Source organism: Mustelus asterias, chromosome X (genome assembly GCF_964213995.1).
Source record: "Mustelus asterias chromosome X, sMusAst1.hap1.1, whole genome shotgun sequence".
NCBI lineage: Eukaryota > Metazoa > Chordata > Chondrichthyes > Carcharhiniformes > Triakidae > Mustelus > Mustelus asterias.
Window position 1 is genome coordinate 17499193 of NC_135834.1, and position 19062 is coordinate 17518254.

Here is a 19062-nt window from a genome sequence, read left to right on the forward strand (position 1 = left end):
TTGATCAAATCTTTAAGATCCTGAGAGGGGTATTGACATGGTGGATGTGAAGAGGACTTTTCCTCTTGTGGGAGAATCTAAAACTAGAGGGGGGGGGGGGGGTGGTCACTGTTTAAGAATAAGGGGTCGTCCATTTAAAATGGAGATGAGGAGAATTGTTTTCTCTCAGAGGGTGGTGAGTCTCTGGCGCTCTCTTCCTCAAAGGGCAGTGGAAGCAGAGTCTCTGAATATTTTGAAAACATTCTTGATTAACAAGGGTGTGAACAGTGGCAGGCAGGAATGTGGAGGTGAGGTGACAAACAGATCAGCGATGATCTTGAATGGGGAACAGGCTCGAGGGGCCAAGTGGCCTACTCCTAGTTTTTATGTTTTTTCTATTCGATCATGAGATGTCACTGGCAGGACTGGCATTTATTGCCTGTCCCTGATTGCCCCTGAACTGAGTGGCTTGCTCAGCTATTTCAGAGGCCATTCTAAGAGTCAACCATATTGCAGTGCATCTGGAGTCACATTGAATGGAATTGATTTACATGCCATCCATTGCAAACCAGAAGTGTTGTGCCATTTACTGTTTCTTGCCAGCTATACTGACAAAGCATACCGTTCACACAGCACATCGGGGAGAAGGGAAGCAAAGGGTGCAGAATGCAGTGTTGCAGCCATAGCTAGGGTGTAGAGAAAGATTGGCTTAATATATGGTAAGTCCATTCAAAAGTCTGAAGGCAGCAGGGAAGAAGCTGTTGTTGAGTCGGGTGGTATTCGTTTTCAGACTTTTGTTTCATAGACTCTTTATTTCATAGGCCGGACCAGATAAGGATGGCAAATTTCCATCCCTAAAGTCAATAATTTAGGTTTTTATGACAATTGATAATGGTTTTATGATCACCATTAGACTTTAATTCCAGACTTCTTTTTATTTAATTCAAATTTCACCATGGCAAATGGTGAAATTTGAATTAAATAAAAAGAAGTCTGGAATTAAAGTCTAATGGTGGGATTTTGAATACTGGTCTCTGGATTACTAGTCCAGTCACAATGTCATGATGCCACTGTCTCCCCTCTATTTAATGTGTTCCACTGCCTTCCTGAGCTGACTTTGCACAGACTGACTGCTTTTCCCCAGCCAGCTCCCACAGCTTCTCCACAGCTCATTCCAAGCTCACTGTTCAAGCCGACTGCCTTTGACCACAAGACTTTCAACGTGGAGACCATTGGAAATTTCTCGCCCCAAGCTAGACTCATCTTCCAGCCTCTTCTCCCCTTGCATGACCTCCCAGTATACTATAAACTACACAGGTCACGATCTGCAACGATCCACTGAGAAACACCCAGATACATTAAAGAAAAGAACCTTACGAACCCCCACAGCTCAATTCCATGGCAACCTGGCATAATCAGGAGGTCGCAAACATAAACACAAACTGATTATATTTGATCTTCAAAACACCACAAGATTCTGTGCTATAAATGAAACATGAAACCAGAATTTGCAACAAGGCTCAGAGAGCATCAGCCCACTGGAAGCAACGTTGTGAGACCGGCCAGTCCAGCAGAAAGAAACCCTCCGACCCTCTCACTTCACCAACTGTCAGAATGAGCATGGTTCAGTCCTGGATGTGACTAACATAGAGTCAGAGAGGTTTACTGCATGGAAACAGGTCCTTCGGCCCAATTTGTCCATGCCGCCCTTTTTTTAACCACTAAGCTAGTCCCAATTGCCCGCGTTTGGCCATATCCCTCGATCGCCATCTTACCCATGTAACTGTCTAAATGCTTTTTAAGAGACAAAGTTGTACCCGCCTCTACTACTATCTCTGGCAGCTTGTTCCAGACACTCACCAGCCTCTATGTGAAAAAATTGACTATCTAGCTGATCTGTGCCCCTCATTATTTTATAGACCTCTATAAGATCACCCCTCAGCCTCCTACGCTCCAGAAAAAAAAGTCCCAGTCTATCCAGCCTCTCCTTATAACTCAAACCATCAAGTCCCGGTAGCATCCTAGTAAATCGTTTCTGCACTCTTTCTAGTTTAATAATATCCTTTCTATAATAGGGTGACCAGAACTGTACACAGTATTCCAAGTGTGGCCTCACCAATGTCTTGTACAACTTCAACAATTCGTCCCAACTCCTGTATTCAATGTTCTGACCAATGAAACCAAGCATGCCAAATGCCTTCTTCACCACTCTGTCCACCTGTGACTCCACTTTCAAGGATATATGAACCTGTACCCCCAGATATCTTTGTTCTATAACTCTCCTCAGCGCCCCACCATTAACTGAGTAAGTCTTGCCCTGGTTCGATCGACCAAAATGCATCACCTCACATTTATCTAAATTAAGCTCCACCTGCCATTCGTCAGCCCACTGGCCCAATTGATCAAGATCCTGTTGCAATCCTAGATAACCTTCTTCACTGTCCACTATGCCACCAATCTTGGTGTCATCTGCAAACTTACTAACCATGCCTCCTAAATTCTCATCCAAATCATTAATATAAATGACAAATAACAGTGGACCCAGCACCGATCCCTGAGGCACACCGTTGGTCACAAGCCTCCAGTTTGAAAAACCCTCTACAACCACCCTCTGTCTTCTGTCATCAAGCCAATTTTGTATCCACTTGGCTACCTCACCCTGGATCCCGTGAAATTTAACCTTATGCAACAACCTACCATGTGGTACCTTGTCAAAGGCCTTGCTAAAGTCCATGTAAACAACATCAACAGCACTGCCCTCATCTACCTTCTTGGTTACCCCTTCAAAAAGCTCAATCAAATTTGTGAGGCATGATTTTCCACTCACAAAACCATGCTGACTGTCCCTAATCAGTCCTTGTGTATCTAAATGCCTGTAGATCCTGTCTCCCAAAATACCTTCTCACAACTTACCCACCAAAGATGTGAGGCTCACTGGCTTGTAGTTCCCAGGCTTTTCCCTGCAGCCCTTCTTAAACAAAGGCACAACATTTGCCACTCTCCAATCTGCAGGCACCTCACCTGTGACTATCGATGATTCAAATATCTCTGCTGGGAGACTCGCAAATTTCCTCCCTAGCCTCCCACAATGTCCTGGGATACACTTCATCAGGTCCCGGGGATTTATCCACCTTGATGCGCTTTAAGACTTCCAGCACCTCCTTCTCTGTTATAAGTACACTCCTTAAGACATCACTATTTATTTCCCCAAGTTCCCGAACATCCATGCTCGATTGATTCCCAGTTCTTGTTGGGTAAGGGAATCAAAAATGTCGGGGATAGAACAGGAATGTGGAACTCAACACAAAGAGATCAGCCATGATGTAAATATATGGTGGAGCAGGCAAAAGAGGCCAAATGCCCGATTTCTGCTCCTATGTTATATGATGGTCACAAATTCCTGAGAATTGTGAAACAAGGCTGGAAGATTCGCCTTGCCTGAGTTAGAGGGAAAATGTCCAGGGGAACCATCACTGTGAAAGATAGTTTTGGGTTAAAGGTTGTCAGATTGGCAAAGGAAAACACTAGCAGTGAACCTTCAGGGAGCAAGAATCACTTTGGACTGGTTTTTGGAGAATTGAGTTCCAACATTCCAAGGCAGAGTAAAATATAACCATTGAGTGGGATAATTGATTGTGTTAAGAGTAAAATGGCAAAAATCCATTTTACGGTTGAATGGCTATGCTCCCGACAAATGTAGTGTTTAATCATTGTTGCTTACAGTTTGTTTGTTGCAGTAACTGTCAGAAAACTTGAAGTTCAGTCATGTGATCCTTTAATCTGTACACTCAGTTTAGAATTCATTTTTAATTTCATTGATCATTACAGAGATCCGAACAGTTTTTAAAGCCACAAGTTTCGATTTGCCATTTGAGCCTGAGGCACCTTTCTCTGTGGCTCGTGTCAATGACAGCCAGGTGACAGAGTTGAGAGCTGAATTTCGCAAAGGAGCCAGAGGGAGGAGATGAGATTTTATTTTATTTTTGATGCCACGAGTTGTTCAGATCTGCCTAAACACAGATTGAATAGTATCTTTCCAAAAGGAAAAGACTTGAAAGATATTTAGATTGTTCAAAGAGCCAACATGGGCACAATGGGTGGAAAGGCCTCCTTCTGTGTCTCTGAGCCTCCTTTGCATTTGAAGAAAGTGGTAAATACCTGGAACCTACTTCCTATGTGGCGGAGAAGAAGCAGAAATGATGGAATGTTTCCAAAAGGAAATTGGATGGGCACGAGGGAAGTAAACCTACAGGGATACAGGATACAATGGGAAATCAAATGGTTTGATCTGCAGAGAATCTGCATTGACTCAATGGGCTAAATGATCCCTTTCCTGACCCTAATGCCTGTCTGATCTAAAGCGAGAAATTTCCGCTGCTCCCGTCTCTCCAACTCACTGAAGTCCCTCATTCCTGGAGCCATTTTCATAAATCTCCTCTGCACCCAACTTCACATCTTCCCTAAAATGTGGGGCCCATACATAGGGTTCCATTCTCGAGGGATCGAATTGAAAAGCAGAGAGAGTATGTTCAACTTGTTTCGAACCAGGGTGAGACTACACTGAGAGCACTGTCAACGTTTGTGATCTTCAAAAAGGAAACTGGGAGGGTGCATGCACAGCATGCTCCCTCTCAGGTGATAGGAAGAAGTAAAAAGCCCAGAGAACAATGGATAACCAGATATTTTCAGCATATGATGAGAAGGAAAAGAAATACTTTAACAAGTACAAGGGGAGCAAATCAGTGGAGTGAAGTATAGAGAGTGCAGGTTGGAGCTTAAGAAAGCAATTAGGAGAGCAAAGGGGATATGAGAAAGCTCTGGCTGGTAAAAGTAGGGAAAATCACAAGGTATTCTATAAGTATATCAATGGGAAGAGGATAACCAGGGAACGAGTGGGGCCCATTAGTGACCAAGGGCGCAATCTCTGGGTGGAGCCAATGGACATTGGTAGAGTGTTGACTGAATACCTCACATCTGTCTTCACTGAAGAGAAATAGGATGAAGGTATTGAATTCAGGGAGACTGTGAAGTTCTTGAGCAAATTGACATAGGGAAGGACAAGGTATTGGAGATGTTGGCAGCCTTAAAAGTGGATAAATCTCCAGGTCTGTTTGAATTGTACCCAAGGCAATTATAGGAGGAGAGGCTTTGGCCAAAATTTTCAATTCCTCTCTGGCCACGGGGGAGCTGCCAGACGACTGGAGAACAGCTAATGTGGTTCTGCTATTTAAGAGGATTGCAGAGATAAGTCAGGGAACTGCAGACCAGTGAGTCTCATGCCAGTGGTGGGGAAACTATTGGAGAAAATTCTGATGGAGAGCATCTATCTCCACTTGGAGAGGCAAAGCTTGATAAGGGATAGTCAGCATGGTTTTGTCAGAAGGAGGTCATGCCTCACAAATTTGATTGCATTTTTTGAGCAGGTGACAAGGGTAGTGCAGTTGATGTAGTTCATGGATTTCAGCAAAGTCTTTGACAAGGTCTCACATGGGAGACTGATAAACAAGGTAAATTCACATGGAATACAGGATAATTTGATCAAATGGATTCAAAATTGGCTCAGTTGTAGGAGACAGAGACTGATGACAGAAGGCTGCTTTATTGACTGGAAGTCGAAGGGCCTCTTCTGCACTGTATGATTCTACAAGTCTCTGTCTACATGTGATCAACTGACCATCCAATCAATGCCCTATACTGAACTCCAATTGGTACAATTATTACCCACAGTCAGAGCACCATAGTGTAGCAAAAGGTAAAGCTATGCACTTTGCTAGGAAGAATAAAGGAGCTGAATATTATTTAAATAGAGAAAGACTGCAGAAAGCTGCAGCACAGAGGAATCTGGGGGTCCTTGCGCATAAATCACAAAAAAACTAGCATGCAAGTTCAGCAGGTCATCGGGAAGTCAAAAGGAACATTAGCCTTTATTTCAAAGGGAGTGGAGTATAAAAATAGAGAATTATTGCTAAAACTCTACAAGGCACAAGTTAGATTACACCTGGAATACCGTGAACACTTTTGGTCCCCTTATCTAAATGAAGCTATATTGGCATTGGAGGCAGTCCAGAGAACATTCTCCAGGTTGATCTATAATGGAGCAACTTTCTTATGAAGGCTGGTTGAGTTGGTTGGGCCTGTACTCATTGGAGTTTAGAAGAATGAGAACAAACCTTATTGAGACATATCAGATTCCCAGGGGGCTTGACAGGGTAGATACTGAGAGGTTGTTTCCCCTTTTGGGAGAGTCTGGACCAGATCTCAGAGTAGAATTAAAAAGCAGTGAGGTTATGTTTAACTTGGTTAGAGCCAGGGTTAGACTACACTGAGAGCACTGTCAACATTTGTGATCTTCATTTAGAAAAAGGAAATAGAGGCACTGGAGAAGGGGCAACAAAGATTCACGAGATTCATCCCAGAACTGAGAGCATTTAACCCTCAGGAAAGGCTGGGGCTGCTTTTCTCTAGAAAAGAGGAGACTGAAGGGTGACCTGATGGAAGTCTTTAAGATTATGAAGGGCGTTCAATAATCCAATAGGGATTTCAGGAGAAACCTCTGTACCCAGCGAGTGGTGAGAATGTGGAACTCACTACCACAGCGAGTGGTTGAGGTGAATAGCATGAATACATTGGAGGGGAAGCCAGATACAAACATGAGAGGGAAAGGAATAGAAGGATATGGTGATGGGGGAGATGACGAGGGGTGGGTGGAGGCTCACGTGGAGCATAAATACTGACATAGACCAATTGAGCCGACTGGCCTGGCCCTGTGCTGCAGGCTCAATGGAACAGAGACAAATGTATTTATTTTAGATCAACCTGTAGTGGTAGGAAAAACATTATTTACTATCCAGGATGAAATAAATGTTCTTCATCAACTTTTGTGGATCATTTCAGTGGAAATGTGTTCTCCCAGGCTCAAAGAGCATCAGCCCACTGGAAACAAAGTCGGGAGAACGGCCACACCAGCAGAAAGAAACCTTCTGACCCTCCCACTTCACCAATTGTCCGAATGAACATGGTTCCTCCCTGGATGTGGTTAACAGCAGCAATAACAGCAGAATCCAACCCCTGTATTCACTTGTGAACTCACTGCTGTCTCCGCAGGTTGGATGATTTATGAATTCCTTCCCACACACACAGCAGCTGAACGGTCTCTCCTCAGTGTGAATGCGCTGCTGGATCATCAGATCCTGAGAGCTTTTGAAGCCGCTCCAACAGTCAGAGCATTTAAAGGGTCCATCCTGGGTGTGAGTGACATTATGCCTCAGCACATGGGGTATTGAGTGAATCCTCTCGTGCACACTGAGCAGGTATATGGTCTCTACCGGTGTGAATGCGCTGGTGTCTCCACAGTATGCATGCACTTCTATCCTCTTTGTACAGAGAGAACAGCTGAACCGCCCCTCCCCGCTGTGAATGCCCTGGTGGACCATCAGATGCTCAGCAATTTTAAAGCCACTCCCACAGTCAGAGCATTTAAAGGGTCTCTCCTGGGAGTGAGTGACTTTGTGTCTCTGCACACTGGATAACCCAGTGAATCAGTTCCCACACACACAGCAGGTGAATGGTCTCTCCCCACTGTGAACACACTGGTGTGTCAGAAGGGCGGATGACTGAGTGAATCCCTCCCCACACACAGAGCAAGTGAATGGCCTCTCTCCAGTGAGAATGCATTGATGAATTTCCAACCGAGATGGGGACATGAATCCTTTTCCACAGTTTCTCCATGGTGCAGATGCCCTTGTGACTCACCAGGTTTGTTGATCAGTTGAAACCTTGTCCACGCAGTGAACACGTGTACGGTCTCTCCCTGCTGTGGATGCTGCAATGTATTTTCAGGCTGTATAACTGGTTAAAGCTCTTTCCACAGTCAGTGCACTGGAACACTCTCACTCGGGTGTGTGTGTGTGTGTCTCGGTGTTTTTCCAGTCACACTGATGTTTAAAATCTCCTGAAGCAGACAGAAGAAAGAAACATTTCTCTTCTCAATTAAAAGGTAGATGATATTCAGTTCGCGATAAATTGAGTGACTCAGTCAGATGTTGACATGACGTTTGGTTTGAAATTTATGTCTGTAAATCCTCACTGTCTGATATCCTGTAAAAGGAGTTTACAAAATTCATCAGTGTCATTACAGGATAGAAATTCAGAAAAGTTAATTATAGTTTCTATGGAACATTCTTTCCTCTCTCATTCCCCAAAAGCTGCAAATCTCCATTCCACACACTCTCCCTCCATTCTCACTCTGCTGTATCTAATATTCACCCTCCGAATTCTCCTGAAGGTGCTGATTGAGGCTGATTGACAGATCCATGCTCACTGCTTCCTGTCCTGGACACAGAGAGCTGGAAATCCCCATGTAGGCTGCTGGACAGATATATTTCTGTACGACTAAAACTTCCTCCTCTGTGCAACATCTGTGAGGAAACCATTTCTTTTCTTATTCTGGGGGATATTGGGGACTTGCAGCAACTGAAGGGAAAGGAAGTGAATCCAGTCTGAATATTCCACACATTTTTAGTTCAGTCACATAGACATATGTCTGTCTGGCAGCCTGCGTGAAGATTTTCAGCTCTCTCTGTCCAGGACAGGAAGCAGTGAACATGGATTTGTCAATCAGCCTGAATCAGCACCTTCAGGAGAATTGGAGGGCGCTGGGGGGAGGTTGAATATTAAATACAGCAGAGTGAGAATGGAGAAAGTGTGTGGGATGGAGATTTACAGCTTTTGGGGAATGAGAGGAAAGAATGTTCATTAAAATCATAGAATCCCTACATCTTATCAACCGTCCCTGAGCCTTCACAATGAATCTCTCTTCTCAGGACACTCTTATCTCTGATTTGTCTTACTGCTAGCAGTCTCACAATGCTGATACCAGAGGCCCTGCTAGGATAGTTTAATGCTCCATTACTGTGTCTTTGGGTGCTGAATAACTATAGGAATGTGGTCAAGTCAGCTAAATCGTATGCTTTACATAATGGTTAGTAAAAGTCCACTTTGTTAACATCGTGCACATGGATATATAAATACATATAAAGGCAAAATATTGCGGATGCTGGAATCTGAATCAGAAACAGCTGGAAAATCTCAGCCGGTCTCTGTGGAGAGAGATTAGAGCCAACGTTTCGAGGCTGGACGACCCTTCATAAGAGCTCTGGTTCTGCAATCATTTTATCGATAGCCCTTCCCATTGCAGCACCTCAGCATGAAGTTCAGGGGGTGCGCACCCGGCCGCGCGGACACGGGAGCCCCGGCCGCGCGGACACGGGAGCCCCGGCCGCGCGGACACGGGAGCCCCGCCCCCACCCATTGTTCCCTTCTCCTTCCTCCTCCTCGAGCCGAGGTTTCCAGGCAACGGGCTGGTGGCTCCCGCCGGAGCAAGAAGCCGCTCGCTGCCCCACCCCCGGCAGCGGAATGCGCATGTCCAAGGGGAAGTTGCGCAGGAGAGCCCACCTCCTGACCTTTATAATTGCGTGTTGGCCAATGGGAAGAGTTGGAGGACTGGAAGGACTCTGGTCCTCCAGCCAATCAGAGTGTGGGCTTTGTGTGAATGAAGATTGAGCTTCCGACAGGCTAAAACTTCTTTCTGTCGGCAACATCTGTGAGTAAAACACTTTCTTTTCTCCCTCTTTCCATTTCTTTTCTCATTCTGGGGGAAATTGGGGACTTGCAGCAACTGAAGGGAAAGGAAGTGAATCCAGGGAGGGTGCAGACTCTGGAAAAGTTGGCCCAGGTCTCTCTCTCTTTAAGACATTGACCTCCTTCGCTACCTCAGCTTGACACATTTATTGGTCTGGCTAAAAGGATGGTCTCTTTCCCAAAGTTCACAATTAAAGGGCTGGTTTCCCCAGAAGATGGCTGACATTTAAGGGAACAGTAAATTAATATAGCAAGCGATGCAGGATGGCACAGTGGTTAGCACTGCTGCCTCACCGCGCCAGGGACCCGGGCTTGATTCCCGGTTTGGGTCACTGTCTGTGGAGTCTGCACATTCTCCCTGTGTCTGCGTGGGTTTCCTCTGGGTTCTCCGGTTTCCTCGCACAGTCCAAAAGATGTGCTGGTTAGGTGCATTGGCTATGCTAAATTCTCCCTCGGTGTCCCCGAACAGGCGCCGGAGTGTGGGGATTTGCACAGTAACTTCATTGCAATGTTAATGTAAGACAACTTGTGACACTTATAACAACACGAGACATATTGGTTTATTTTATATGGTACAGAATAGATGTATTATTTATGGTTCTGTAACAAAGTACATTTATCATTATTGCTAGTGTTGTGATATAGTACTGTAGCTATATTATATATTTCTAGTCATATAGAGAATTGGGAGGGTGAATATTAGATACAGCAGAGTGAGAATGGAGGGAGAGTGTGTGGGATGGAAATTCACAGCTTTTGGGGAATGAGAGAGGAAAGAATGTCCCATAGAAACTAGAATTGGCTGTTCCGAATTTCTATCCTCTACTCACTGTGATAACTTTTGTAATTTTTGCAGGATATCATAAGTTGGACGATTCACAGACAGAAATCTCTCAGCAAAATCTGACAGTCACTCCATTTATCGGAATCTGAATATCATCGGCCTTTGTATCTAGAAGAAAAAATATTTCTCTGTTCTGTTTGCTTTTGAACATTGTGTGACTGGAAAAGCACCGAGCCCCACACACACACCCGAGTGAGAGTGTTTCAGTGCACTGACTGTGGAAAGAGCTTTAACCAGTCACACAGCGTGAAAAACATCGCAGCATTCACAGCGGGGAGAGACCGTACACGTGTTGTGTGTGTGGACGAGGCTTCAACTGATCATCAAACCTGGAGAATCACAAGGATACCAGCACTATGGAGAAACCATGGAAATGTGGGAACTGTGGCAAGGGATTCAGGCACCCATCTCGGCTGGAAATTCATTGGCGCAGTCACACTGGAGAGAGGCCATTCACCTGTACTGTGTGTGGGAAGGGATTCAATGATGCATCCAACCTGATGACACACCAGCGAATTCACACGGGTGAGAGGCCATTCACTTGCTCTGTGTGTGGGAAGGGATTCACTCAGTTAACCCATTTGCAGACACACCAGCGAGTACACACTGGGGAGAGGCCATTCGCCTGTCCCGTGTGTGGGAAGGGATTCACTCAGTTACCCCATCTGCAGAGACACCAGCGAGTTCACACCGGAGAGAGACTGTTCAGCTGCTCTGTGTGTGGGAATGGATTCACTCAGTTATCCAGTCTGCTCAGACACAATCTCACTCACACTGATGAGAAACCCTTTAAATGTTCTGACTGTGGGAGGGATTTCAAAAGGTCTCAGGATCTGATGGTCCACCAGCGCATTCACACTGAGGAGAGACCGTTTAGCTGCTCTCACTGCACAAAGAGGTTCAGAAGGTCATCCACACTGCGGGATCATCAGCGAGTTCACAGCAAGGAGAGGCCTACCCTCAGTGTGGGATTCAGTACTTCATCCCAACTGCTGACACACCAGCAAGATCACAGCGGGGAGACATCATTCATCTGCACCATGTGTGGGAAGGGATTCAGTCAGTTTTCCCATCTTCTGACACCAGCGAGTTCACAAGTGATTACTGGAGTTGGATTTTGTTGTTATTGCTGCTGTTTATCCGATCCTGGACTGGGTGAGAGGGGTTGGCAGGCTCTTTGACAGAAATGAGTCCCTTTAAGGTAATTGGCAAAGGAGCCAGGGGAAAGATGAGATTTTATTTTGTGTTTTGACACAGTGAGTTCTTCTGATCTGCCTGAAAGCAGATTCAATAGTATCTTTCCAAAGGGCAAAGACTTGAAAGGGAAGAATTTGCAGGGCTGTGGGGAAAGAACAGAGCAGTTGGATGAATCAGCGAGTCCTTTCAGAGATAGCAGGGGCACGATGGGCTGAATGGCCTCCTGCTTTTGTGCAGGTTAAAAGGGACAGATTTCATTGCAGCCTCTTCCCTGTATCTGTATTTAAAGAGATGGGTTTCTCTTTAGCTCTGAGTGACTGATATAACAATTGGTTGGAGGCCCATTTCCCAGTCAGTCCTCCAGCACCTTCCTGTCTATTAGTGTGACGCCCATGCAGTTTCCCAACTGGGGCGCAGGCACCGTTATTCTCAGCTAAATTCAGCCCCCAGCTCCTTGCCGGATTGTCATTGACATGAGCAATAGAGAGACAGAAAGGAGCCAAAATTTTTGTCTGGATTACAGTGTAAATACCTCCAACTCTGTTGATGACTTCCCAAGAAATCTGAAAGAACATTAGGTCTTCAACAGGCAAACTCATCTCCAAACTCCGTGGCCTGGGCCTCGGCTCCTCCCTCTGCGACTGGATCCTGAACTTCCTAACTCACAGACCACAATCAGTAAAGATAGGCAACAACACCTCCTCCACGATCATCCTCAACACCGGTGTCCCACAAGGCTGTGTTCTCAGCCCTCTGCTACACTCCTCATACACCTATGACTGTGCGGCCAAATTCCCCTTCAACTCGATTTTCAAGTTTGCTGACAACACCACCGTAGTGGGTTGGATCTCAAACAATGACGAGACAGAGTACAGGAATGAGATAGAGAATCTGGTGAACTGGTGCAGCAACAATAATCTCTCCCTCAATGTCAACAAAACGAAGGAGATTGTCATCGACTTCAGGAAGCGTAAAGAAGAACATGTCCCTGTCTACATCAATGGGGACAAAGTAGAAAGGGTTGAGAGCTTCAAGTTTTTTGGTGTCCAGATCACCAACAACCTGTCCTGGTCCCCCCCCATGCTGACACTATAGTTAAGAAGCCCATCAACGCCTCTACTTTCTCAGAAGACTAAGGAAATTTGGCATGTGAGCTATGACTCTCACCAACTTTTACAGATGCACCATAGAAAATATTATTTCTGGTTGCATCACAGCTTAGTATGGCTCCTGCTCTGCTCAAGACCGCAAGGAACTGAAAAGGTCGTGACTCAATCTATCACGCAAACTAGCCTCCCATCCATTGACTCTGTCTACACTTCCCGCTGCCTTGGCAAAGCAGCCAACATAATTAAGGACCCCATGCACCCCGGACATTCTCTCTTCCACCTTCTTCCGTCGGGAAAAAGATACAAAAGTCTGAGGTCACGTACCAACCGACTCAAGAAGAGCTTCTTCCCTGCTGCTGTCAGTCTTTTGAATGGACCTACCTCGCATTAAGTTGATCTTTCTCTACACCCTAGCTATGACTGTAACATTACATTCTGCATTCTCTCGTTTCCTCCTCTATGAACGGTATGCTTTATCTGTATAGCGCGCAAGAAACAATACTTTTCACTGTATGATAATACATGTGACAATAATAAATCAAAGTATCATCTTCCCTTGGAGGGAATCCGCTTAAAGAAGTTACCGAAATTGACCTGAGCGGGTGTGTGTGTGTGTGTGTGTGTGTGTGTGTGTGTGTGTGTGTGTGTGTGTGTGTGTGTGTGTGTGTGTGTGTGTGTGTGTGTGTGTGTGTGTGTGTGTGTGTAGATGTGTAGGTGTGTAGGTGTGCACTGTGCCTGAAAGTAGGGGTCGAATGGGAAGTCGAAACTTGTGGCTCTAAACCAACTGTTAGAATCTCTCTAAAGACCAGTAACTTCTAAAAATCAATTCAAGCTCGCCATAAAAAAACGGCTCACACAACAAAACTTCAACCTCATGACTTCGACTCCAACAAACAAACTGGAAGTAACAATGACAACGCTTTTTTGTCGGGAACATATCCCTTACACCATAAAATTGAACTTTGCCCTTTTACTCTTAACACAATCAAATATCCCACTCAACAGTTATATTTCACTCTGCCTTTGGGTGTTGACACTCAATTGTCCAAAAACCAGTCCAAAGTGATTCTTTGTTCCCCGAGGGTTTATTTCCATGTTTTTCTTTTCCAGTCTGGCAACCTTAATCCCAGAACTGTCTTTCAAAGAACAAAGAAATTTACAGCACAGGAGCAGACCCTTCGACCCTCCAAGCCTGCACCGACCATGCTGCCTGACTGAACTAAAATCCCTTACCCATCCAGGGACTGTATCCCAATATTCCCATCCTATTTATGTATTTGTCAGGATGTCCCTTAAAAGTCACTATCGTATTTGCTTCCAATGCCTCTCCCGGCAGCGAGTTCCAGGCACCCACCACCCTCTGTGTAAAAAAAAAACTTGCCTCGTACATCTCCTTTAAACCTATGCCCCCTCGTAATTGACTTCCACCCTGGGAAAAAGCTTCACTGTAATGGTTCCCCTGCATATTTTCCCTCTAACTCAAGGGAGGCAAATCTTCCAGCTTTATATCACAATTCTCAGGAATTTGTGACCAGTACAGGAGCAGAAGTCGGCCATTTGGCCCTTCGAGGCTGCTCCACCATTTAGTTACATCATGGCTGATCTGTTTGTGTTGAGTTCCACATTCCCGTTCTACACCCGATACTTTTGATCCCCTTATCAAACAAGAATTGTGAAAAAGGCAAAGCTCTGCTGTTGCTGGAATCCAAAACAAAAACAGAAAATGCTGGACAATCTCAGCAAGTCTGACAGCATCTGGAGAGACAGAATTGAGACAACATTTTGAGTCAGGGTGACCTTTGTCAGAGCTGAAGACACGGAGAATTGGACAAAATTTATACTGCGAGGATCAAGAATTGGAAAGCAATCTATTAAACCTCCTCTGAACCACTTTCAATGTATTTGTATGATTTCTTAAATAGGAGATGAATAAATATTTGCATAGACAGGGACTTATTAGGGAGAGTCAACATGGCTTTGTGCGTGGTAGGTCATGTTTGACCAATCTATTAGAGTTTTTCGAGGAGGTTACCAGGAAAGTGGATGAAGGGAAGGCGGTAGATGTTGTCTACCTGGATTTCAGCAAGGCCTTTGACAAGGTCCCTCATGGGAGGTTAGTTAGGAAGGTTCAGTCGCTAGGTATACATGGGGAGGTAGTAAATTGGATAAGACACTGGCTCAATGGAAGAAGCCAGAGAGTGGTTGTGGAGGATTGCTTCTCTGAGTGGAGGCCTGTGACTAGTGGTGCGCCGCAGGGATCAGTGTTGTGTCCATTGTTGTTTGTCATCTATATCAATGATCTGGATGATAATGTGGTAAATTGGATCAGCAAGTTTGCTGATGATACAAAGATTGGAGGTGTAGTGGACAGTGAGGAAGGTTTTCAAAGCTTGCAGAGGGATTTGGACCAACTAGAAAAATGGGCTGAAAAATGGCAAATGGAATTTAACGCAGACAAGTGTGAGATATTGCACTTTGGAAGGACAAATCAAAGAAGAACGTACAGGGTAAATGGTAGGACTCTGAAGAGTACAGTTGAACAGAGGGATCTGGGAATACAGGTTCAGAGTTCCCTGGTGGTGAAGAAGGCATATGGCATGCTTGCCTTTATAGGACGGGGCATAGAGTATAAAAGTTGGGGTCTGATGTTGCAGATGTATAGAACGTTGGTTCGGCCGCATTTGGAATACTGCGTCCAGTTCTGGTCGCCACACTACCAGAAGGACGTGGAGGCTTTGGAGAGAGTACAGAGGAGGTTTACCAGGATGTTGCCTGGTATGGAGGGGCTTGGTTATGAGGAGAGATTGGGGAAACTGGGGTTGTTCTCCTTGGAAAGACGGAGGATGAGGGGAGACTTAATAGAGGTGTATAAAATTATGAAAGGCATAGATAGGGTGAACGGTGGGAAGCTTTTCCCCGGGTCGGTGGTGACGTTCACGAGGGGTCATAGGTTCAAGGTGAAGCGGGGGAGGTTTAACACAGATATCAGAAGGACATATTTTACACAGAGGGTCGTGGGGGCCTGGAATGGGTTGCCGGGCAAGGTGGTGGAGGCGGACACACTGGGAACGTTTAAGACTTATCTGGACAGCTATATGAACGGAGTGGGAATGGAGGGATACAAAAGAGTGGTCTAGTTTGGACCAGGGAGCGTCGCGGGCTAATTGTTCTTTGTTTCTCGTTTCAAGGCTTCATTCTATGATCATCTTGCTGGTGCCAGTACAGAGCGAGACTGCGGATAGTTGGGAACCTGTCTCGGGGGCAGGGAATTCATATGGTGTTCGTGGAAGTGGAAATGAATAGGGTTGGGAAGCATTTTCCGATCAGGGCCATTGTGATCTCCTGGACTCGTTTCGATCGCCTCAGGGGGTCGGAGAGGAATTTCCCAGATTTTTTTTTCCCCCGTATTGGCCCTGGGGTTTTCACTCTGGGTTTTCGCCTCTCCCTGGAGATCACATGGTCTGGAATGGGGGGGTAGGGGTGAGTTAATAGGTTGTGATGAACAAAGCATCATAGCTGTGAGGGACAGCTCGGTGGATAGGATATTTGTATGTAGATAGGCTGGAAAATTGGGCGGGGATCCTGGATTCAGGATTCAATCCTGGACCGGGGAGCGGCGCGGGCTTGGAGGGCCGAAGGGCCTGTTCCTGTGCTGTATTGTTCTTTATTCTTTTATTTATTCTTTAAAAGTGACGTCACAGGTGGATAGGGTCATAAAGAGTGCCTTTGGTACATTGGCCTTTATAAATCGGAGTATCGAGTATAAAAGTTGGAGTGTTATGGTAAGGTTATATAAGGCATTGGTGAGGCCGAATTTGGAGTATTGTGTACAGTTTTGGTCACCTAGTTACAGGAAGGATGTAAATAAGATTGAAAGAGTGCAGAGAAGGTTCACAAGGATGTTGCCGGGACTTGAGAAGCTGAGTTACAGAGAGAGATTGAATAGGTTGGGACTTTATTCCCTGGAGCGTAGAAGATTGAGGGGAGATTTGATAGAGGTGTATAAGATTTTGATGGGTATAGATAGAGTGAATGCAAGCAGGCTTTTTCCGCTGAGGCTAGGGGAGAAAAAAACCAGAGGGCATGGGTTAAGGGTGAAAGGAGAAAAGTTTAAAGGGAATATTAGGGGGGGCTTCTTCACGCAGAGAGTGGTGGGAATGTGGAATGAGCTGCCGGATAAAGTGGTAAATGCTTTTAACATTTAAGAAAAACTTGGACGGGTTCATGGATGAGAGGGGTGTGGAGGGATATGGTCCAAGTGCAGGTCAGTGGGACTAGGCATAAAATGGATCGGCCACAGACAAGAAGGGCCAAAAGGCCTGTTTCTGAGCTGTAATTTTCTATGGTTATATGAAAAGTGCACCCAGTATTCAAGATGCAGTCTCAGCGTTACCCTGTATCACTGAAGCATAACATGCTTACTTCTATGTTCAATTTCTCTCATAAAGGATTGCATTCCATTAGTCAGAACTTTGATTGATTTGAACTAAGATTTATGGGGTTCACTTGTTTGCAATAACCTCACTAATCGTAAATCACACAGGTTCTAGTGACTTAACCATATGGCAAGAAAGAATACTCTGGTGAATTCAGAAAGTTTATTAACCATTAAAAATGTAACAAGTCAGAAAGATAAAAGAAAACAAAGGTAAGAGAAGAAAGCTTAACTATCAGAATTGAACAGATGTCTCTCCATCCCTCTCAGACCAGGACATAGAAATCATCATAGAAACCCTACAGTGCAGAAGGAGGCCATTTGGCCCATCGAGTCTGCACCGACCACAATCCCACCCAGGACCTACCCCCACATATTTACCCGCTAATCCCTCTAACCTCCACATCTCAGGATTCTAAGGGGCAATTTTTAACCTGGCCAATCAACCTAACCCGCACATCTTTGGACTGTGGGAGGAAACCGGAGCACCCGGAGAAAACCCATGCAGACACGAGGAGAATGTGCAAACTCCACACAGACAGTGACCCGAGCCGGGAATCGAACCCGGGACCCTGGCGCTGTGAAGCAGCAGTGCTAACCACTGTGCTACCGTGCCGCCCAGAAGTGAAGTGAACAAACAGCTCTCAACACCTCGCTGGTATCAACCTGGTGAACCTTCTCTGCACTCCCTCCAAGGCCAATATATCCTTCCGCAAATAATTCCTCAACACCTCGCTGTAATCATCTCTCCCTCCAGCTCTCTCTGCCAAATTGCCTTCTCGAGATCCCTTTTATGTACTTTTAAAACATTGAAAGCCCATCTTAGCCAATTGTTGGAATGGAGACAATTGGTCTATAACTGGTCAATAATAAAATTGGTTTGGTTTCTGGCTAATTTTAAGACAATTCTTGAGGTTACCTGAGTAACGACCAATAATTAGTTAACATCAGTCATTTAGTGTTGAGACATCTTGAACAGGAGCCTATTAATTCCCTCCAGTTGAGGTCAACAAGTCCTTTTATTCTATCGGCCTGAGAAGGGAACATCTTATAATTCCCACAGCATTTTACCCATTCTTATTGTGTTTAGAATTCTAAACGTTGTAAACTTTTCTGTTCAAATTTACATTTCCAGCCAAACATGCATTAATGAATCATTTATTCTTTAATTGTCTCACAGTTAAGGCTGTCTATTTAACTAATCTGGCTGCTTTCCCATTGTGAGAACATCAGTCCACAAATAAGGTGGTCGAATGCGTTGTTAAAAGCAGAATGTTCTTTATATAAATAAACAACAAAGTTTAAAAAAAACAGCAGTAAACAAAAGAAAGTAGGAGCTCTAGAACCAGCCTGGACTTACAGACTGCAACCCTGCCCAGAGCCCACACGTGCTCAGAAGTGAGAAAGGCTGAGAAGAACACTCTGTAACACTTCTCCTCTTTGGTCCCCTTATTTGCGGAAGGATATATTGGCCTTGGAGGGAGTGCAGAGAAGGTTCACCAGGTTGATACCAGAGTTGAGGAGTGTTGACTATGAGGAGAGACTGAGCAGATTGGGTTTGTATTTGTTGGAATTTAGAAGGCTGAGGGGGGATCTTATAGAGACCTATAAGATAATGAGGGGGCTGGATAGGGTAGAGATGGAGAGATTCTTTCCACTTAGAAAGGAAGCTAGAACTAGAGGGCACAGCCTCAAAATAAAGGGGGGGTCAGTTTAGGACAGAGTTGAGGAGGAACTTCTTCTCTCAGAGGGTGGTGAATCTCTGGAATTCTCTGCCCACTGAAGTGGTGAAGGCTACCTCGTTGAATATGGTTAAATCACGGATAGATGGATTCCTGATCGGTAAGGGAATTAGGGGT

The 19062-nt window shown here is 45.1% G+C and overlaps 1 protein-coding gene across 1 annotated transcript; it reads left to right on the top strand.

Moving 5' to 3' along the window:
* Positions 1–9523: 9523 nt before the first annotated feature.
* Positions 9524–13341, top strand: LOC144481822 (uncharacterized). The gene is made up of 2 exons (XM_078200975.1): positions 9524–9580; positions 10475–13341. The coding sequence occupies exon 2, from the start codon at positions 10819–10821 to the stop codon at positions 11641–11643; it is 825 nt and encodes a 274-aa protein (XP_078057101.1). The 5' UTR covers positions 9524–9580; positions 10475–10818; the 3' UTR covers positions 11644–13341.
* The last annotated feature ends 5721 nt before the right edge of the window (positions 13342–19062 follow it).